The sequence below is a fragment of the Bos grunniens genome, chromosome 27 (assembly GCF_055505025.1).
Source record: "Bos grunniens cultivar Pamir isolate PY7600 chromosome 27, Bosgru_T2T1.0, whole genome shotgun sequence".
In the NCBI taxonomy this organism is placed as follows: domain Eukaryota; kingdom Metazoa; phylum Chordata; class Mammalia; order Artiodactyla; family Bovidae; genus Bos; species Bos grunniens.
The window spans coordinates 3,441,110-3,464,420 of record NC_141191.1 but is presented as its reverse complement, the minus strand read 5'-3'; the positions used below and the strand labels follow the sequence as shown (position 1 = coordinate 3,464,420).

Genomic DNA, 23,311 nt, shown 5'->3' with positions numbered 1-23,311 from the left:
TAATCAAATGAAAATGGATACTGAAGATTAGATTCTTAAAGATACAAAGTGGATAACAAATACCAGAAAGCAAAGGTTAAAAATCTAGAGTAGAGGTTAGACTCTCAAAAATACAATATAAAAAAATACAAAGCAAAATAAATCACAAAGATTAACACACATACACACACACACACACATATATTTGAAACTTGCTTTTAAAATAGGGTCTTTTAAAAATAAATAAATAAATAAATAAAATAGGGTCTTTTATTTTTGCAGGGTAATTGTAGGTTATAAAAATGAAAATTAAAGGTGTAATAAAGAATTTGATTTTTTTTAATTAAAAAGTATTAATAGTAAAAATATATCTAGGAATTTCTCTGGAGCTGTTATGGGCAGTGTGGGCTCAGTTCAGTTTCAGATAGTTCCTTGTTCCAGCCTGCACTTGTTCTCAAGGTCTATGGGCCCCCTCCAATGCACAGTCAGTATTAACTGCAGGGTTTTAATCTGTTGCACCTGTCACTTCCAGAGTGATTCCCTCTCATTTGTTTATTTTGGCTTCCTCTGTTTGCAAGTCTCTTCTGTGTCTAATTTCCACCCTGACAGTAGGGGGCAAAGGTGGTCATTTATTTAGGCTCACTTGTTCAGTTGTGTTTTGGGGAGGGAGGGACTCTCTAAACAAATTTCACTGGCATTTGTGGGGAGTGTTTGCAGTGTATGGACCACACTGGGTTTGCCCCAGTCCAAGACAGCATGTGCTTCCTGGATCTACAATGCTCAGGCTCCGTGGAGCTCTGCAAGGACACTGTCCCAAATGGGCCTTGCATTTTATGTACTTCCCAGGTCTGAGCCGCTCAGGTTCTTGTGTACTCCACAGGGCACAGACCGGGTTGGGCTGTGCGTTTTGTGCCCTTCCCAGGTCCGAGCAGCTCGGGTGACCAGGTGCTTGGTGAGTGCACTGTCCCAGGTGGGCCATGTGTCTTAATCACCTCCCCAGTCCCAGCTGCTTGGTTTCCCGGGGACACCTCAAGCGCGCCATCTCAGGTATGCTGTGTGTCTCCTCTGGGGCACTGATCTCAGGCTGCGACACTCCTGGCAGATGTCAACCATCTAGGATCCCAGGAAGATGTGGTTAGCAACTGGGAGCCTCACAGTTTGGTGGAGGATGCCATCTCTGGGGCTGAGATTGCAGCAGCCCCTTGCCTTCTGACTCTGGCTGTAGTAGGCCTGCCTCTCTGCCTCCAGAGGTGGAGGGGCGTACACACAGACAGCCAGCTCTCCTTTGTTATTCACTCAATCCTTTGTTCTGTGAGTGTGCCAGGCTGAGAGTTAGAGCATCTTGTGGGAAAGACGTATTTTTTGTCTCTCTGGCGATACCACAGTTTGGGTTGCTATCTCACGTTAGCTCCCTTAGATTGTCCTCAGGGCACTCAGGCCCCGTCCTTACCCTAAGGGCCAATGATTCAGCTTGTGCCTCCCTGCCCAGCCCCCACTCACTGGTGGCGGATGTGAGCATCTAGGCTACTTCTCTTCTGGCAGTTGGAGTTAGGCGCAGAGTCTGTGTTTTGTTTTGTTTTGTTTTTCTCTCAGTTATGTTGCCCTCTGAGATTCTAAAACTCCCACAGATCCGCCTGTGAGAGGTTGTCTTATTGTGTGGAAACTTCTCCTTCATGACTCCCTCCCCAGGATGAGTCTCAATCCCTCAATGTTTTGCCTCTGTTTTCATCTTTTACGTTTTATCCTACCTCCTTTCGAAGAGATTGGGCTGCCTTTCTGGGTTCCTGGTGTTCTCTGCCAGCATTCAGAAGTTGTTTTGCGGAAGTTGCTTGACATTCAAATAATCTTTTGATGAATTTGTGGGGGAGAAAGTGTTCTCCCCATCCTATTCTTCCACCATCTTGGGACCCCCTCTCTGGTTTGATCCTTTGTTAGAACAGCTCATAAAAATCAGGGAAACAAATGTGACTCACATTTACAGTCAATGTTATATAGGGGACTATCAACAGTAGAGTGAGCAAGTAGGGTACAAAGGGCAGGGCCTGGAGGTGTCTCCCAGGACCTGGGGTGCCCCAGCCCCCCACTGTGTGTGCCTTCACCAACCTGCAGGCTCAACAAATACGTTGTTTAAGAGCTTTGGTGCAACCAAGTCTCCAGTACCCCAGCCCTACCTTCCCTGCTTCCCCCAGGTGTGTGAGTGGGCAGAAAGTCTGCACCCTCTCTTCCCTGGGTGCTTGTGGTATTCAGCCCTTCTGAGGCTACACAGACCCACCCTGAGTCATCTCATCAGCTCAGACTCGGGTGTCACCCAGAGGGGCCTTTGGAGCTGCGAAGACACTTCCAGCACTCAGGAAACTCCAAGGGTTTGGGGAGCTCCTACCAGGGGCCCCAGACACAGGCCAAGTGTATTTTAGCACAGAGGGCTATCACAAAAGTGAGTATTCTCAAGTTAAGGAAATGTGTTGATATTAAAAAAGTAAAGTAAAGTGTTAAGTTTTTTTCTGTCTGCAGGTGCACAGGGCCTAGGGTTTTACAATCTCCCTGGACCTGCTTTAAATGTACAGTACAGCCAGAGTTGGGTTCTGCTCTGATGTAACAACACTCCATAAACTTCTTATCCTTATCCTTCAGAGAGCAGACAGAATGAAAACCACAATCACAGAAAAATAATCAAATTGATCACATGGACCACAGACTAGTCTAAATGAAACTATGAGCCATGCTGTGTAGGACCATCCAAGATGGACGGGTCATGGTGGAGAGTTGTGACAAAATGTGGTCCACTGGAGAAGGGAATGGCAAACCACTTCAGTATTCTTTCCTTGAGAACCCCATGAACAGGATGAAAAGGCTATGTGTGTATCACCTACTAAATCTGGTCACAGTTGACTTAGTAAGATTGCTTTTTCTTTTCCCCCATGAGCTTGCATACCCAGGAATTGATTTTGTTAAGGAAAACTTTCCCTGGTGCTTTTCTCCGTAGCACAATGCCCAGCCAATGAAGTCCGGACAGAATCCTCTGGCGTCATCCTCAGCCCAGGGTATCCAGGCAACTATTTTAACTCCCAGACCTGCTCCTGGAGCATCCGAGTGGAACCAAACTACAATATCACCATCTTTGTAGACACATTCCAAAGTGAAAAGCAATTTGACGCACTGGAAGTTTTTGATGGTAAGTCTCTTTGAACTTTGTTAACATACCAGCGACCTTGGGACTTGCCTTGTGGTCCAGTGGTTAAGACTGAGCTTCTACTCTGGAGGGCGTGGGCTAGATCCCTGGCCAGGGAACAAAGATCCCACATGTCTCTAGGTGCGGTCAAAATAAGAATACATACCAGGGACCTACACATAATGTATAAGGATCCTGTTGTATTTTGTAATGCACAAACTTGAATATATTCTTGAGGTAAATTACATCTCCCCCTAAATGGAAAATGAATTATTCTTGGACTAGTGTGGTCTCAGAGATCAAGTGATAGGAAAAAGATCACCATGCCCTTCTTAATGTTGCAAATTTAAACCACTAAAATGCTGGTTTAATACACCTTAAAAATGTACTGAATTTACATTAACCATTCTTTAATTATTTAACATGGGGCTTTAAAGTATGGATGATTTCAGAAACTCTTCCTTTCCTTTCTTCAAAGGTTATATTGATCTAGAAGATATTTTAGGAAATTTAAGAGGGCAGAGGCCTATAAGTACTTTAATTGGTCTAAATGATTGTTTTACTAGAATTATATAAAAGTAATGGCTCATAGAGTTTTCTGGGTGATAAATGCTACAGTATTCTTAATGTAGAATTTTTTTAGAGATAGTTCCCTGAACAAATGCTAATACAGTTTTCAATGTGAGTCTTATACATTTTTGTACAATTCTAATGAACATTTTAAAATGACAGTGCTCTGCTAAAACATAGTATGTGCTTGAATTGTTGATTTGAAATGAAACTGATATTAATAATTGTTCTTTGTACTAAAGCATTATCATAGCCCAAAAATTAGACCATGATACAATTACGGATGTAGATAATAATAGGGTTTTCACATGTTTTGATGGATTTGTCACTGAGTTCAGATAAATAACAATCAATTCAGTGAAAAAAATTACTGTAATTGATTCTGCGTATGTTTGCATGCCTTTTACTGACTTGATGAATCATAATAGTCAAGTTGCTTCTGTGGATATACAGTAAATTAATGTGCAGATTTCCAAAGATGAGCAGCTAAATTGGAAATTAAACTCATACTTATATATGTAGAAACAGAGGACTGAAGAGTAATATTTTCATTTTCAGAGTTTTTAAGTGCATGTTAAAACAGACATGTACTATTGAAGACTTGGCCCTTAATCTCTAGGATAGGAAGAAGTAACACATTAGCCAGGTGCACAAACAGGCTTCTTTTGTCAATGAGGAGCCAGGGAAACTGTGCCTTGAGGCTGATTAGATGTCACAAATAGTAAAGGCAGGCAACCAACCTCCAGGGGCTGTGTGTGTGTCTTTGTGTATATGTATTCCTATAAATTCTGTATGTAGTTATATATATATATATATATTTACATAATCATTCTAAATATATGTGGGTTCCTTTGTTTTACTTTGGTAGAATTGAAAGTTTAGCTGGCAGTGTTTCTACCTCTTCTAATTTCAGAAGCAAAATCATTATCAATAATTTATGCCCAGAGCATTTACAGTATGAGCTCCCTCCAAATACAGACAGATCACGCCCATGATAAACCACAAGCAAAATAGCTAATAGAGATAATATCAAAGCAGTTGCTGTCAAAATTGCCAGATATCTATGAGTAGGTTTGGTTTTACTCTCAAAGATTTCTCTATAAAATGAAAGGTCAGAGTTTCATATGAATAATTTTCTAAGCACTGGCATTTGTGTTGCAGTAAATGTCATGTTCATTGCATCTCTTTTGTTTTTTTGAAACACAGTGGCTGTTTTATAGCTCATGAGTTGGCAAAAAAATAATAACAATAAATTGACTATATCAATTTTAAGCTTTATTAACAGCAGCAGCAAGGCTCCAGGTGGTGCTAGTGGTAAAGAATCTGCCTGCCAATGCAGGAGACACAAGATACACAAGTTTGTACCATAGGTCAGGAAGATCCCCTGGAGGAGGAAATGGCAACCCACCCCAGTATTCTTGCCTGGAATATTCCATGGGCAGAGGAGATCAATGGGCTACAGTCCATGGGGCTGCAAAGAGTTGGACATGACTGAGTGTGCACACACACACACACACACACACACACACACACACACGGCTCAAGTAGTGAATATTCCTCAATTTAAAAAGAAAATAGGACTTAAATCATTATAGAACTCAACTGAGAAAGGTGTCAAAATACATATGGTGGTCTTCACTTGTGCAGAACTTGATAATTTTCACCTTAATAAAAGAGATGGTACTGCTGTTCATTATGGACATGTATATTTTTAAAGAATAATCCTTTAGAAAGTTTGTTACATGATAAGCAAAGACAAAAGATGAAAGATGATGAAGGATTACATGTTTGATTAAGAATATCTGAAACTTGACTCGAGTTCTGTCATTAAAAATGACATTTTAAAATTGTATAAATTCAGGTGAATTTATTTCCCAGTGGCATTTCATTTTAGAATATAAATTATCTCTTCAAACAACAAGTAAAACAGCACAGACAATCCTTGTCCATGGTATTCTCCAGGCAAGAGTACTGGAATGGGTTGCCATTTCCTTCTCCAGGAAACCTTCATGACCCAGGGATTACACCCGAGTTTCCTGTGTCTCCTGCATTGGCAGGAAAGCCATGAAGCCTGTTAGAATTTGAGATGGCATCAAGGGGTGTCCTGGAGGAGACCTTAAAGTGTGGGTGCAGCTTCTGGATTCAATAGAGTGAGTTGTCTCAACAAATATTGTCAGGTTATGGTGATGAGAATAATGCCAGTGACTATTAACTATGTTGAGTATTAGCTTTGGTTTTTTTTTTCAATTTTTAAAGATTAAATATACAAAAAGTTTTTTTTTTAATGTATATGGGTATAGACTCATTACTTGATGTACTGCATTTTAGTATTTTGTCAGATTTATCTTGTGTATTTTTTTTTCAAAGAAGCAACAAGTTCAGATCAATTTAGGAGCTCCTTGCACACCCAGTTCACTTGCACCTCTCCTGGAGGCATTTAATATTGTGAAGTGTCATCCATGTGCATGTTTCATGGTTCATTTCCTATCTCTATCAGTCTATCAATCTGTCTGTCTATCTACTACCAAGTATCATCTCCTATCTATACATGAACATTCACACAGTTTGTATATTGAACACTTTTGAATGTTTACACAATTGTTATCCTATTATATTTATTTGCAAATAGATTTCACTTCTAAATATCATTTTTAATATGTGTAGCATTTCTTTGAAAACACTTTTAATATCTTTTTAAACTCCAAACCACAAGTTAGAATCTAAATTTCCCTATAAAAATTGCTAGAATAAACATTTTGCTATATAAATAACACTTGTGCACATATTCTGGAGTTTATAAAAAATATAATTAAAACCTACAATTGTATTGGATATTACTAAACTGCTCTCCAAGGTGATTGTACTAATTTTTACTTTCACTGCTGCTATTTAGTCACTAAGCTATATCCAACTATTTGTGACCCCATGGTCTGTAGCCTGCCAGGGTCCTCCATTCCCAAGCATGAATCCTAGAGTGGGTTGCCATTTCCTTCTCCAGGGGATCTTCCCAACCCAGGGACTGAACCCATGTCTCCTGCATTGGCAGACAGATTCTTTACCACTGAGCCGCCTGGGAAGCTCATACAGTCAAAGCTATGTAGATGTGGGAGTTGGACCATAAAGAAGGCTGAGCACCAAAGAATTAATGCTTTCAAATTATGGTGCTGGTGCTCTCTCTTCTTGAGAGTCCCTTGGACTGCAGGAAGATCAAACCAGTCAATCCTGAAGGAAATCAACCCTGACTATTCATTAAAAGGACTGCTACTGAAGCTGAAGCTCCAATACTTTGGCCACCTGATGCAAAGAGCCAACTCATTGAAAAAGACTCTGATGCTGGGAAAGATTGGGGGCAAAAGGAGAAATGGGGCCACATAGGATGAGATGGCTGGATGGCATCACCACTCAATGGACATGAATTTGAGCAAACTCTGGGAGATATGAAGGACACGGAAGCCTGGAGTGCTGCAGTCCAGGAGGTCCCAAAGAACTGGACATGACTTAGGGACTAAACAACAGTACTTTTACTAGTATTAAATTCCCTGTATCAATTCAATGTTGCATATGCTACTAGTAGTGGGAACTATTTTCTTTTTTTAAATTACTGCCATTTTATAAGTAACATTTTCATTTCAAGTATTATGTATTAGCAGCATATATATCTTAAATTATTTTGGTTGGCTATTGCTTCTTTTATTGTTATTATTTTTATGAGGAACTGTATCTGTTGCTTTATTTATTTGGAGTTATTTGTCTCCTTTGGGACTAAATAGCTGTATATTGTACAGTTAGACTCCAACTTAAAAGCTAAATGTAGTCTGTATTTTGTAGGTGCAAATTCATATCATAACTTTTTTGCTTTTTTTTGTTTCATTTAGGGTCTTCTGGTCAAAGTCCTCTGTTAGTGGTCTTGAGTGGAAACCATACTGAACAATCAAATTTTACAAGCAAGAGTAATCAGTTATATCTCCGCTGGTCCACTGACCATGCAACCAGTAAAAAAGGATTCAAGATTCGTTATTCAGGTCAGTAAGTGAAGTTAAGGTTTAATAGTAAAGTGTTAATATAAATGTTCTGCATTAAATTTTAAAAATTAATGGTTTGTACTATAAACCTAATTTCTAAAAATGAATTTGTAACTTCAATAGAAATAATTTGATGAAATCACTGAGTGATATCTCTAAACTGTGTTAGGGAAAATAAATTATCTGTTGATTAATATAAATAAATATTTTTGCTAGCGTCATAACCCATTGAATTGCATGCCACAGAAAGCAGAGATTCTTTCCCCCAAAAGAAAATAATATAATTTAATATAAATATATAATAATATAAACAAAACATATTTTAATTTTAAAGTATGTTTAAAAGCTAAGGAGACAAACAGGAGGAGATAACTATCGCATTTAATTTTTTTCTCTTTTTCTAAATTTTTTTTATTTTTTAATATAAATTTATTTATTTTAATTGGAGGTTAATTACTTTACAGTATTGTATTGGTTTTGCCATACATCAACATAAATCCACCGCAGGTACACACGTGTTCCCCATCCTGAACCCCCCTCCCTCCTCCCTCCCCGTACCATGCCTCTGAGTCATCTCAGTGCACCAGCCCCAAGCATCCAGTATATAACATCTTATGATTAGTAGCATTTCTTTTTATTGATTATATTTTTATATATCTCTTTATGTGAGATACTATACATATAAATACACACACACACGTAACCATATACAAAATAAATGTTTACATATATATTTCCTTATCAACATTTAAAGGACTTTGTTTTTTCCCCATATAGTTCATTTATTTTCTATCAGTAGTTTTTTATTTTAATTAAATCAGTGAATATACTTCTGAGAGATTAGATCCTCTCAATGTGGCTAGCCCAAAACCTCATGTTTACAGTGCCCTACAAAAGCTGTAGACAGACAATCTAAAATCCTCATATTTTCATTACTAAGCAAAATATCTAACCTTTTCTTAGTGTTACTACAATATCCGTGCTAACAACTGAGGTCCATTTCCCAAAGGAGATAGATGCCCACTCTATGCATTTTATAGACCAGTATAACTCCCAGGGGTTGCTTATTCCAAGTCTGTTGTGCATTGTCAGTGAAGGGCAATATCCTGTGGACAGTGAAAGGTGTTAGTAGCTTTAAGAATATTTTCGCTGTCTCTGATTGGTAGGTATCATGAAATGATAAAAAGCATTGAAAAAGCATTAGTGTTTTGAAATGTCTGTTGATGGAAAGACAGAGAATCTGAAATTCACTCGTGTTTCCTCTACAAAGTCCAACAAAACATGCTTAGATCTTTGTTTTCCCCCTTCACTAAAGTAGCCATTCAAAATGCTTATCAGCAAAGAGTTCACAGTTGAAATCCCTTCATTGGAATGGGTATTGAGATCATTAGGACAATGATTGGACTTTTGTTCATCAAATTCCTTGTTCTGAAAAATAAATACTCAAGCCTGTAGAATTGTTTGAATTTATTTCTAATGAGCAAAAATGGATATTGCAGGGGAAATCATGGTGAACATAATTTATCTTGTTTTATCTGTGGCAAATTACTTAATAGCCTGGTGGTGTGACTACACCTTGAATTCTGTTGCTCAAAGGATGTTTTCATTCATTATAGAACAAGATGATTCTCTTTGTTGGGAAATCAGAAAAAGAAGAATTTAACGTTAAGGCTATAAACTGTTGTTTTGTGAGTGGACATATCTATGTATCTCTCATTAGATATAGATACAGATAGATCTTTGGACAGCTTTTCAGATAAAATTCGATGGTGGTTCAATGACCACTGCTAGGAGTCCATCATCAGTAGTTTTAGAGCAGTGATCCCTGGACTATAGCACGTGGGCCAGGGAGCTAAGGCCATAATATGACCACGTGTTGCACCACAAATCCTTGCCTTATGCATGTTAACTATTGGTCATTGGGTGTAAGAACCATATAACTGATCTACATAATAGACAAACAAAACACAACAACAACAAAAGCAAGTACATCATGGTTCAAGTCAATTCAGTAAACTGCTAAGTGATTGTTGAGGTAGTAATGGTCATTCACTATTAAATCAAGGGTGTGTGTGTATGCTAAGTTGCTTCAGTCATGTCTGGTTCTTTGCGACCCCTGGATGTAGCCCCCACTAGGCTCCTCTGTCCATGGGATTCTCAAGGCAAGAATACTGGAGGGGGTTGCCATGCCCTTCTCCAGGGGATCTTCCTGACCCAGTGATTGAACCCACATCTCTTAAGTCTCCTGGCCTGGCAAGTGGGTTCTTTACCACTAGCGCCACCTGTGAAGCCCATTAAATCAAGTACCTGGAAGTTAATGATAAGTTGTGGGCTTCCCTTGTGGCTCAGCTGGTAAAGAATCAGCCCACAATGCAGGAGATCTGATTTTGACCCCTGGGTTGGGAAGATTCCCTGGAAAAGGGAAAGGCTATCCACTGCAGTGTTCTGGCCTAGAGAATTCCATAGACTGTCCATGGGGTCACAAAGAGTTGAACACAACTGAGTGACTTTCACTTTCAGAGTTGGGAGAGTCAGAACTGCAGAATGGGTGTTGTAAATACACCCAGACCCCAGCAGAGCCAGCTGCACCCATGTCTTCCATCCCTGATATCTCCTTGACTGCCACCCTCCATTACCTGCTCTTCCAAGGCAGCACCAGCTGAGTGCGAGGGTTTGACCCTGGTCCTTTTAATTCTTAGCATGGCCAGGAATCAAACAGGCAGGACCCTGTGTTCTAATCTTCCCCTCTGTGCCATGTCTCCTTGGGCTTCCCAGGTACACTAGGGGTAAAGAACCCATGTGCCAATGTAGGAAACTTAAGAGATGTGGGTTTGATCCCTGGGTTGGGACGAACCCCTGGAGAAGGAAATGAGAACCCACTCCAGTATTCTTCCCTGGATGATTCCACTGACAGAGGTGCCTGGCAGGCTACAATCCATATGACTGAGTCCTTAGTATTCTCCCCATGTCTTCATGCTTGGGCCTCTCTGTATCTTGTTCTAGATGAGTTAGAAAGGAACTAATGATGATAGAAGGAACTGTCAGTAGGAAAGGAAATAGTTATTGGACCCTATCAACTCAGTCGCTCAGTCATTTCCAACTCTCTGCGACCTCATGGACTACAGCACACCAGGCCTCCCTGTCCATCACCAACTCCTGGAGTCCACCCAAACCCATGTCCATCAAGTCAATAATACTATCCAACCATCTCATCCTCTGTCGTCCCCTTCTCCTCCTGCCTTCAATCTTTTCAGCATCAGGGTCTTTTCAAATGAGTCAGCTCTTTGTATCAGGTGACCAAAGTATTGGAGGTTCAGCTTCAACATCAGTCCTTCCAATGAACACCCAGGACTGATCTCCTTTAGGATGGACTGGTTGGATCTCCTTGCAATCCAAGGGACTCGCAAGAGTCTTCTCCAACACCACAGTTCAAAAGCATCAATTCTTTGGTGCTCAGCTTTCTTTATAGTCCGACTCACATCTATACATGACTACTGGAAAAACCATAGCTTTGACTAGACGGACCTTTGTTGGTGAAGTAATGTCTCTGCTTTTTAATATGCTATCTAGGTTGGTCATAGCTTTTCTTCCAAGGAGCAAGCGTCTTTTAATTTCATGGCTGCAGTCAGCATTTGCAGTGATTTTGGAACCCCCAAAAGTAGTTTCTCACTGTTTCCATTGTTTCCCCATCTATTTGCCATGATGGGACTGGATGCCATGATCTTCATTTTCTGAATGTTGAGTTTTAAGCCAACTTTTTCACTCTCCACTTTCACTTTCATCAAGAGGCTCTTTAGTTCTTCTTCACTTTCTACCATATGGGTGATGTCATCTGCATATCTGAGGTTATTGATATTTCTCCTGGAAATCTTGATTCCAGCTTGTGCTTCATCCAGTCCAGCATTTCACATGATGTACTCTGCATATAAGTTAAATAAGCAGGGTGACATCATACAGTCTTGACGTAGTCCTTTCCCGATTTGGAACCAGTCTGTTGTTCCATGTCCAGTTCTAACTGTTGTTCTTTGACCTGCATATGGATTTCTCAGGAGGCAGGTAAGGTGGTCTGGTATTCCCATCACTTGAAGAATTTTCCAGTTTGTTATAATTCATACAGTCAAAGCCTTTGGTGTAGTCAACAAAGCAGAAGTAGATGTTTTTCTGGAACTCTTGCTTTTTTGATGATCCAACAGATGTTGGCAGTTTGATCTCTGGTTCCTCTGCCTTTTCTAAAACCAGCTTGAACATTTGGATGTTCACAGTTCACATACTGTTGAAGCCTGGCTTGGAGAATTTTGAGCATTACTTTGCTAGCAAGTGAGATGAATGCAATTGTGCAGTAGTTTGAACATTCTTTGGCATTGCCTTTCTTTGGGATTGGAATGTAAGCTGACCTTTTCCAGTGCTGTGGCCACTGCTGAGTTTTCCAAATTTGCTGACATATTTAGTGCCACACTTTCACAGCATCATCTTTTAGGATTTGAAATAGCTCGAGTGGAATTCCATCATCTCCACTAGCTTTGCTTGTAGTCATGCTTCCAAAGGTCCACTTGACTTCTCTTTCCAGGATGTCTGGCTCTAGCTGAGTGATCACATTATCGTGGTTATCTGGGTCATGAAGATCTTTTTTGTTTAGTTCTATGTATTCTTGCCACCTCTTCTTAATATTTCTGCATCTGTTAGGTCCATACAATTTCTGCCCTTATTGTGCCCATCTTTGCATGAAATGTTTCCTTGGTATCTCTAATTTTCTTGAAGAAAGACAATAAGGTTCTAACCTATAGAGTTAGACAATTATCCTGCTGTTCCTCTCTCTTAACAGACTGAACTGTGACAAAAACCCACCCCAAGAACCATGTGGTCCCACTGCCCCTTCAGGAGCATTTCAGACTTTATCTCTAAACTTGGCCAGGGCCTACAGTCTGCTTGGTCTTCCTACTTTTTATTATTATTTTAATTTATTGACACAATAATTCTCGGTAGTTGGTAGCTGAGGTGCCTGATTATACTCATACCTTCCCTAAACCAAATATGTTGGATCATTCAAAACTTAAAGTAGATAGTCTCAAACAATTGAACACAGAAAATGCCATGACCAATAGGACACAAGTTTCTTCTAAGAGTTAGTGGATTTTACCTTAATAAAAATGAATCTGTTAAAAAAGAAAGAAAGAAAGAAACAGCACTTCAGAAGACCCTCTGGCTGAGACTAGTCTCTGAGGATGCATCTCAGAGGAGCATGGTTGACAACCCAGCCAGACACACAGACATCACTTCTCGGCAATGCTCTGATGTGAAGTCTTCAGAAGGTTCCTCCTGAATTTATTTCTAAGGAAAAGTTTGGCATTAAGCCTTCAGACCTCGTGTGTGTGCTTTCTATGTGGAACCCCCACAGGGGAGTGGGGCATTTAAAACCTCTTCTTTAAAAGGAACCCTGGATTTCCAGGACTGCACAGCTTTCTTTAGTTTAGTGTTTTATTCATCTGAAGGGGGTTCATAGGATTTTATGCTGTGGTGAAACTGGTCTTGTAAGAGTAAACTGAGTTTCTTTCTCTAAATGTGCAAATAAGATGCAGAGCCTTTTAGCCACTGAAAGGTTAGATTCTGTGTAGGTAAGACTGATTTTCACAATTCCTGTCTCTAATTTTTGAAAGTCACCCTGCAAATGTGATGATTAAAACTATTGTAACATGGTCATCAACATAAAGTAGTGCATTTTCTTCAAAGATGGTATTCAAATCCCTCATGTTAAAAAGAGGCTACCTTATGGTACAATTCTCAAGATTCATTAAACAACAAGGAAAAATGGCCTTCATTGCAAGATACTATATTCTTAAATTTTCTCCATTTTAATGATACTTTTTTTTTGGTCAGAAAGTCAAAATTCCACCACCACATTGATTAATAGTTGTAAATAATCTAAACTTCAAACTCAAGAGACTTGACCCTTGGGTCTAGATTTCTTGGATTTTTTTAAAATGATAACTTTTGGATTATTTATTTATCTTTTTATTTTATATGGGAGTATAACCCATTAACAATACTGTGACCATTTCAGGTGCAGAGCAGAGTGACTCAGCTATACATTTTTTTTTAATTTTTAATTGATTTTTTTAGACTTTATTTTTTTTTTTTTTAGAAGTTTCAGATCACAGACAAATTGATAGGAAGTTCCGGAGATTTTCCCTATACTCCTTGGCTTCTGTCTCCTTGTTCACATCAGCAACAGAGGCTACATTTGTTAACCTACATGGACGCATCATTATCACCCAAGGTCCATAGTTCACACTGGGTTCACTCTTGGTATTGAACATCCTGAGGATTTGGACAAATGTAAAATGACATTAACCCACCATTGTGGATTCATGTAGGGTATTTTTACTGCTGAAAAATCCTTTGAGCTCCACTGTCCTTCCCCCATCAGCCTCTGGAAACCACTAATTTTTTTACTTCTTCCAGAGTTTTACCTTTTCTAGAATGTCATAAGGTTGGAATTATGCAGTGTGTACCCTTTTTAGGTTGGTTTCTTTCACTTAATCATATGTAACTAAGGCTCCTCCATGGCTTTTGACACATCATTTCTCTTTAGCCTTGAATAATATTGCTTTGTCTGGATGGACCGCAGTTGGTTTATTCATTTACCTACTGAAGGGCACCTTGGTTGCTTCTGAGTTTTGGCAACTCTGAATAATGCTGCTATGAACATCTGGGCATAGGTTTCTGTGTGGACATAAGCTTTTAGCTCCTTTGGGTAACTGCCAAGGAGCATGATTGCTGGATCGCGTGATAAGAGTGTGTGTAATTTTGCAAGAAACTGCCACACCGTCTTCCAAGGTGGCTGCACCATTTTGGATCCCCATCAGCAATGAATGAGTGTTCCTCTTGCTCCACACCCTTGCATCCACTTCCACAACACTTTTGTACTTGAAGATGCTTTTAGTAAAGTTTCTGTATCAGTGCTGATTTCCCACTATTTTAACAATAAGAGACTCTCTTTCATTTATATGTCTCTTACCAAGCAAAATGCAGTATTTATTCATTTGTTTATGTATGTGTGTTTGTGTGCCCACAGCACCTTACTGCAGCTTGACCCACACTGTGAAGAATGGTGGTGTTTTAAATAGGACTGCAGGAGAAGTTGGAAGTAAAGTGCAGTATTTCTGCAAACCTGGGTATCGGATGATTGGCCATAGCAATGCCACGTGTAGACGGAATCCAGTTGGCATGTATCAGTGGGATTCCCTTGCTCCACTCTGCCAGGGTAAGGAATGTGTTTTTCATTCCCAAACTTGAGTTCAATGTATTGCTCTTATTTTAATCACAACTTACCGGAGCTGTGATTATGGATTAAAAGGTAAGGGAAAATTGAATGTGAGTTCATAAAAACAAATTAAACTTTCTACTGCCCGTGCAAACACTTCTAACATTTGCACTAGGCTTGATTGAGCTTTATAGCCTGAATTCATAGGATGGTTTGAACACTCACTAGATACTGTGTAAAGTTATCTTAATACTTGACTTATATTTCATTTTGATTAAAAACTGTGTTATCCAACTTAGAGTTTTCTTGACAGTTGTATAAATTAAAAAAAAATCAATTACTGAAGCTCATTTTCCCTTCTCTGAGATTAAAAACTCATACTTTGAGCCACACGTGCATATTTCATTTTCTCTTGGTCACTTAAAGCTAGGACTTGTTAGAGTTGATTTCAAATCTCATGCCTTTGGCCCCATTTTATCTCCCACATGCACAAAAATCATATTTCCAAATAAGGCATTTTAATTTTAATTGAAGACTTTGAAGTCATGAAATTTTCAGTTTTGTCTTATCAAAATTTATATGCGTAATGAAGTATATTGGCCTTGGATAGCTAATTACATTTTATGAATGGAACCTCATATGTATTTCCTTGTTTCTCAGCTTTCATTAGATATTGGACTTTCTAGTATCACTTTCTGAGACAATAACAGATATTTATCACAATGTTGTATGTCTCTTTAACCACAAGAAGTTAGTCAGACACCTAGCCTGCATCATTATGTTGTACCTCCAGAAATTCTTCTTTAATGTAAGATAAACATAAGATCCAATGAGCTTGTTTCATTAGGAATGATTTTTCTTTTCCAAGAAGAGTTCATTTTCTTTCAAAAGAAGAAATGCTTCTCATTTTCTTTAAATGTTTCATTACTCTCTGCCTATAAAGTAGGATTATTGCTCACAGAACAGCCCCTTGGGCTACCTATCCTTGGCACTGGGATCAGAATGCCCAGGACATAAGCCATGACCTAAATAGCAGACTGAACCAGGAAAAGGGTTGAGAACAGAACAGACAAGAGTTCCCAAACTCTGACTTCTAGGGGCTGAGTCCCTGGACAGGACCCTGAATGGACTTGAAAACTGGAATCAAACAAATAAATAAGTGGACAAATACCCCTGTGTGGCACTAGGAACCCACTTTTAATATCCATTTAATTTATTTATACATTTAATATATATTTAATATTGCAATATATCATTTAATATTTCAGTTGTCTTCTGGAGGTGGTATAGTTTTTTCTCAATGGTTTGAACATCATGCCTTTTATTCTGACAGGAACAAACACAACTTACACATTTCCTACCTGCACTAGGATGTTGGCTTTTTGTTAAAAAAAAACAAAACATGCAAAATCATATTTTGAAATGTTTGCTAAAAATGCACCTTTTAGTAACTGAGGGAGGTGTAAATCTGAGGGTCGGTGTCAGGTCTTTTCAGGCCCCACTGCTAGCTTCATGACCATGAAGGTACTGCCCAAGGACTCCCAGCAGGATACCTGTCCAGGTAGCGTTCAATCAATAATTTGAATGGGGAGAAATGTGCACATTAATGACTTTCTAAGATAGGCATTTGAGAATGATTTTCTTTTTCCATTGAAGATGATGTATCTTCTGACAGAATCTTCTTGACTCTCCTTTTCATAGACTTTTTACTGGTGGCATCTTAGAAGCACAGAATTTTAATAGAAAAACATCGCCTGATAGGCAGTGCATCCTAATCTCCCTATGTCAGATTCCTGCTACGTAAAGCAGGATCTTCGTTTTGAAACTCTGCTTATGTATTTATGCTGGCTGCACTAGGTCTTCGTTGCTTTGGCGGGCTCTCTCTAGGTGTAACGAGTGGGGACTGCTCTCTAGTTCTGGTGCTCAGGCTTCTCATTGTGATGGCTTCTCTTGCTGTGGATGGAGCACAGGCTCCAGAGCTTGCGGGCTTCAGTAGTTTGGACACGTGGGTTTCGTGACCCCTCAGCATGTGATCCAACCAGTGCCCCCTGCATTGCAATGAGAATTCTTATCTGCTGGACCACCAGGGAAGCTCTCAGAATCATTAAGACAGTTCAAGTGCTAGGGCAGTCCTGGGCAGGACCAGCAAACAGGCAGCTGCACTGTCCCTCGCCTGTGAGTGAGAACATGCAACCAGCCAGATGGGTGTGTCCTTGCAGAGAACCCCAGCCTGCTTTTTTCTCCTTTCCTTGACCTTTTAAATTACTTCTCTCAGAAAACCCGTTATTGGTTTTTATGTTCCTTGATAAAGCAGGGCATATCTGCTGCCCTTCAGGCTTCATTTCCTGCCTTCAAGCAAGAGGCTCCGCCAGGCAGCTGTTTCCCTTATCAATACATTCATCTTATTCATCTTGGAAGGAAGCTAAATTAGAACTGAAATTTTCTGTATTATCTCAAAGATCCAGTTAAACTGGTGCCTCACAGGGCTCGGCTTTCAGGTCCCCATGTTACAGGGAGAATAACTCTTTATCACAAAGCCGTGATTCCCAGAGCCCTTGTGAGCCAAGCCCTGGTTTGGACTTGATGTTGTGGGTTGTTTATGCTTTGCTTGTGTTCTGCAGGCGATGAAGCAAAAGGACAGCGATCATTCTCACAAATGATATGATTAAGCTTCTGTTCATATAGTCCAGACTTTAAGATGGAAAGATACCGTCGCCTGTGCTCTGCTAATGTGCGCTAATGTAAAGGGTGTGGGCAGACTGAGAGATGAGTGGCAGGCAGGGTGGTTCCTGTGTGTCTGCTGTGAGCCAGATGGTCACCTTCATATATTCTTCATTTAAAAATGTTTCCCAAACCTTTTGAAATACAAAAGCCATTTTTAGCTGGCACACAGTACAGAAACCAGCCACAGGCTGCTTCTGCCCTGTGGGGAGGTCTGCTGACCTCTGACCCAAATAATGTGCCAGGATCAGATCACAACACAAGGGTAATTCAGCCAGTGTCAGATATCATCTATAGTTTTCAAATTACATCTTAAGCATTTTACAGAAGATGTGTAATATACTCTATCATGTGACGGAATCCGGTGTGTTTATTCACCAAGTTAAATGATGCATTTTCTCCATCTATACTTGGCACATATATCACTAAGCTCTATGTTCCCTGTCTGTGTCTGGAACATGGTGGATAATAAACACAGTTGTGTGTGCAAATGTACATGAAGGGTAATTTAATTTAGTGTAATAGCAATAGTGATATGAAGCCCTTGATCTTCCTGGGCAAGCAACTGTGCAAAGTTTGCAGAGTTCTCATTTATTTCTAAGAGAATCCAGAGTCCTATTGAAAAGAGTAGCTAACAGATCAACTGTGTGCACTCCAGTCAAGGACAGCCCTGTGACATTGCACAGAAAGTGCACACTCAGAGCACACAGCCAGACACAGAGAACTCACAGTGTTCCCAAAAGCCCGCAGAAGGGCCTGGCGTTTCTCTTTCTTCTGGAGGGAAGAGTCCACATGAACATTAGACGTGTCACCTAGTTCCTCCAGCTTCTGTCCCCAGGCTCTTGTTTTTATTGACTGGAACTTTTCTTCTTTGTTCCCAAGAAATGGCTCTTTTCTTTTTAAACGTTCACACCTTGCCTTCTTATGACTCCTCCTCCAGTCCTCCGAGAGCAGAGAGGTGGGACCAGCTACTTCCTGCAGAGTCCAGTGAGCAGAGGCTTTGCCCCTCAGTGACTGGTCTGGCAGCTGCACGTGCCAGGCCACAGCCTGTCCTGGTCATCAGTCATTTGTCTGTCGACCACTGGGTCCCCTCCTTTCTGGAGCTCTTCTCTTTGTTTCAGATGATTGTCTTTGTTTTCCTTCCTTGGGCTATGATGTGCCAATTATTTTTGAGAGCTCTAGAGCAGCTAAAGATGCTTCTCAACTGAATCCTGAATTCCTGCATTGTCCATTTCAGAACCACCAGTGTTCTTAAGTTGCCCATCTTTTTGTGGTAATGTCTGTACACACCAGTCATGACGTTCCTCTGTCTGCCCTCATTCTCAGAAACACTAGCCTTTATCCCTCAAGACAAATAGGAAGCTGCTTCTTATGCTAGTACAGCCTCTTTGTAAAGGGCCTGACATCACATCCGACCCCAGAAAGCAAATAAACGCTGTGAAGCCCTGCTGGCCTAGAGGTGATTCCAGCCTATTATCTCCTATATTACTGCTATTTTCTGTCTCAACCTTCACCCAGGATTAATGGTGTACGGTGTGCTGGCTGAGAGTCACCTGAGATGTTGCTTAGAGTTTCAGAAATCACACAGAGGCAGAGAATGGACTGGGGGACAGTGTCGGAAGGAGAGAGTAGGACGGATTGAGAATGTAGCCTTGACTTATACACACTACCATGTATGTGTAAAATAGATAACTAGCGGGAAGCTGCTCTATAACACGGGGAGCCCAGCCTGGCCCTCTGTGACGACCTAGAGGGCTGGGGTGGAGTGAGAGGATGAAGAGGGAGGAGATATATATATATATATTTTCTTTTTGGCTGATTTGCCTTGGTGTATGACAGAGACTACCACAACACTGTGAAGCAATTATCCTCCAATTAAAATCAAAACACAGAATTTGGTAAATCGGTGAAGACAAAGGAAATAAAAAAAGGGGGGAGGGAGTGTCCAGAAATATCATTAATGCTCAAATTCAGCATGGCATTTTTTTCAAGATATTTTTTAAATCACTTATCATTTATTTATTATTATTATTACCACAATGAGTACCATTTCACTCCAGTCAGAATGGCTGTGATCCAAAAGTCTACAAGTAATAAATGCTGGAGAGGGTGTGGAGAAAAGGGAACCCTCTTACACTGCTGGTGGGAATGCAAACTAGTACAGCCACTATGGAGAACAGTGTGGAGATTCCTTAAAAAACTGGAAATAGAACTGCCTTATGACCCAGCAATCCCACTGCTGGGCATACACACCGAGGAAACCAGCATGGCGTTTTTATTAGTTTGGCCAAAATTCAGTAAAAGCCTTAATGAACTTTTTGGCCAACCCAATATTTTCAGAATTATATTTTTTAAATATATTTCTAACCTATTCATTTATCCATCTATTCACTCATCACTGGTGGTTGGACACTGGAAATAAAAAGATATGAGTATACTTAAATGTGATTGCAGCCAGGAAGTTAAAACATGTTTGCTCCTTGGAAGTAAAGCTATGACAAACCTAGAGAGTGTATCAAAAAGCAGAGACATCACTTTGCCAACAAAGGTCCATGTAGTCAAAGCTTTAGTTTTTTTCAGTAGTCATGTATGGATATGAGAGTTGGATCATAAAGAAAGCTGAGCACCAAAGAATCGAAGCTTTTGAACTGTGGGGTTGGAGAACACTTTTGAGAGTCCCTAGGACAGCAAGGAGATCAAACCAGTCAATCTTAAAGGAAATCAATCCTGATATTCACTGGAAGGACTGATGTTGAAGCTGAAGCTCCAACACTTTGGCCACCTGATACAAAGAGCTGATTCATTGGAAAAGACCTTGTGATACTGGGATTGATTGAGGGCAGGAAGAGAAGGGAATGACAGAGGATGAGATGCTTGGATGGCATCACTGACTCAGTGGACATGAGTTTGAGCAAACTCAGGGAGATGGTGAAGGACAGGGAAGTCTAGTGTGCTACAATCCAGGGGTCTCAAAGAGTCAGACATGACTTAGTGACTGAACAACAGCAACAATACTGAAATATAGCAGGTGGTACCTTGGAGACAAGACAGAGTAGCTAAGACACCTACTTTGGCATCAAATACCCTGAGGCATGTCCCCCAGCACAGCTGTGTGCTATTTGTAAGAATCTGGGCAGTTCTCATGACATTTCTAAAGCTCAGTTTGCTTAGTGGTCTTATTAGGGTTCTGTAGAGAAGCAGCACCAATAGGATACACGTAGATACAGATTTATTGAAAGAGCTGGCTCACTTGGTTGTGCAGGCAGAGAAGTCTTGGGATCTGTAGTCTGCAGGCTGGAGACCCAGGCAGCCAGTGGTAGGATTCAGTCCAGGTGCCACGGAGTCCAGTGGGGTTAGGGATGGGGGTTGGGAGGGGGCAATAGGGAGAGTGCCAGAAGCTCCATGTAGGGGCAGGAGAAGCTGGACCTCCCTGCTCAAGCAGAGGGAGTGAATTCCCCCTTCCTCTGCTTTCTTGTTCTATTCGGGCCTCAGAACTGGATGACATGACGCCCACACGAATGGGGGAGGGTGCGGGGAGCCGGTGAGGCATTCTGCTCATGACAAAGGTCATGAGGAAGGAGGCTCGGCATACGCAAAGGCGGGATCGAGCCTCAGGAGTCCCCCCGGATATTCTCGAGCATTTTCCCCCAAAAAACCAGAGTCTGCCTACTTTATTGCTTTGTGCTCTCACCTCTGACTTTACTGGGGGCTGTCCCCTACCACCATCTCGCTCTCTCTCTGTCAAAGAGTTAACTTACAGCTCCAATTAATAAAGTTCCTGGGCAATTGGAGTGTTTAAATCCAAACCCCTCAGATGGCTCTCTAACTCGCCTGACAAGTTTACCCGGACTCCTGCAGCTATGCATACGATTGTTTACAGTCTCCTAGCCTCCAGAGGCACGGGAAGCTTAAGATATTCAAATAGCTTAGAGCCTCTCAGAGAGTTAAAAACTGTCAGAATAAACTAGTAAAGGATTTCATTGATGAGTCAATGCTTGTTGCCAAGTTTTCACATCCCCTGAATTGTATCCTTGAATGTGTATTAATTAATAGTTGGTATATAGTAAAAAATAAGTAGTGGCCTTGGTGTTAGTAACTTTAGACCCTTAAGGTAATAAATTCTTTTCTTTGTTGTAAACCCATTACACATCCGCCCTATAGGAATGCAATTTTATCTTTGGAAGATGGTGCCAAACCTTAAAATAATTACTCTTAAAAAAAATAAGTCTTTGTTGATAAGTCCTTGTCAAGAGTCATAAAATGTTAGTAGGCCTTCTGGCCAGAAGATGATGTAAATCACCTAAACCATTTGTATACGATAAATTTGCAGGAAAGAAACCTTGGTTTTTGATAAGAATCAAAGACTGCTGACTTTGCATCCCCTATTATCCTCTATGTGTAACTTAGGGTATAAAAGCCCCTGTTAAAAATAAAGCTACGGGCCTTGTTCACCAGCGCTTGGTCTCCCCATGTCATTCTTCCCTTTAACTTCCAGCTGAGTCTCCATCTGGAGCGCGGAACCCACCACGCTTACTAATTATGCCTGGGCTTCTAAGACCCACTCGAGAAGGTGTCTAGGGTGAGGCACCTTCCGCTATTCGAGAGGGCGCCTGCGGCCTACATAAGTGGTGCAAACTTCTTGTCTTGAAGTTTTATTGGTCTCCCGCGTAAACCAAGCTACTCAGCTTCTTTTCTCCACTGAATTTTCCTACTGAGCTATCCTTATTCTATTGTTCTCTATATCTCTAATTAGCATATAAATAGTCGCCTAGGCCGTCTCTCCTTACCCTGGATCAGCTGGGGCTGGTCCCCAGCAGGAGGGTGGACTTCTTCACTCCTTCTGAGATGCATATGCTAATCTAGTCCAAATCCATCCTCACAGACACACCCCAGAAATAATGTTTCATCTGCTGTCTAGGCACCCTTTAGCCTGGTCAAGTTGACAAATAATATTAACCATGTAATAAAAAAATAATAATGTAATTTACTCCTTGGAGTGTTTTTGAGGTTAACTATTTTTTGAGATTGAGTGAAGTCACGCAGATAAAAACTTCTCACAATGGCAGGAACTTTGCATATGACCAAGGAGAGCCAGGTTTAACACTGATGAAGATGATAGTGTTGTCTGGAGGTTAGTGATGGCTCAGGGACTGCCTCTGGGCCCACCTCCTCCAAATGTGGGTGAATTTCTCACCCCTGTGCTCTGTGTTCTCAGTGCATCGGGCCCGGTACTGGTTCTCCAGAGCCCAAACCCTGGGGTGACTGTTTGAGATGATACTAGATGCCCGGCACAGCCAGTATCAGACTCCAAGTCTCCCACTTCTGGTCCAGAACTGCCTAATTTCTCTTGATGGTTGCCTGAGGGGTCTGAGGGATTCACCATCAAATGTATTAGTGATGAAAGGAAAAAATATTCATCCATACTATTTAGTTTTTAGGGGACCCTAATCTAGAGAGTTGGTGGATGCTTTGCTTTATATTAGGGCTTCCCAAAAGGCGCTAGTGGTAAACAACCCCACTACCCATGCAGATTGTTGTTGTTGTTCAGTTGCTCAGTTGTGTCCAACTCTGTGCAACCCCATGACCTGC

General features: G+C 40.7%; 1 protein-coding gene across 1 annotated transcript in view; it reads left to right on the top strand.

Moving 5' to 3' along the window:
* Positions 1 to 23,311, top strand: part of CSMD1 (CUB and Sushi multiple domains 1) — a 2,074,203-nt gene that overhangs the window by 1,934,512 nt on the left and 116,380 nt on the right. Inside the window, exons 48-50 of the mRNA XM_086379826.1 lie at positions 2,963 to 3,151; positions 7,594 to 7,740; positions 14,813 to 15,001. Coding sequence (XP_086235952.1) covers positions 2,963 to 3,151; positions 7,594 to 7,740; positions 14,813 to 15,001 — 525 coding nt within the window. The remainder of the gene's footprint in view (positions 1 to 2,962; positions 3,152 to 7,593; positions 7,741 to 14,812; positions 15,002 to 23,311) is intronic.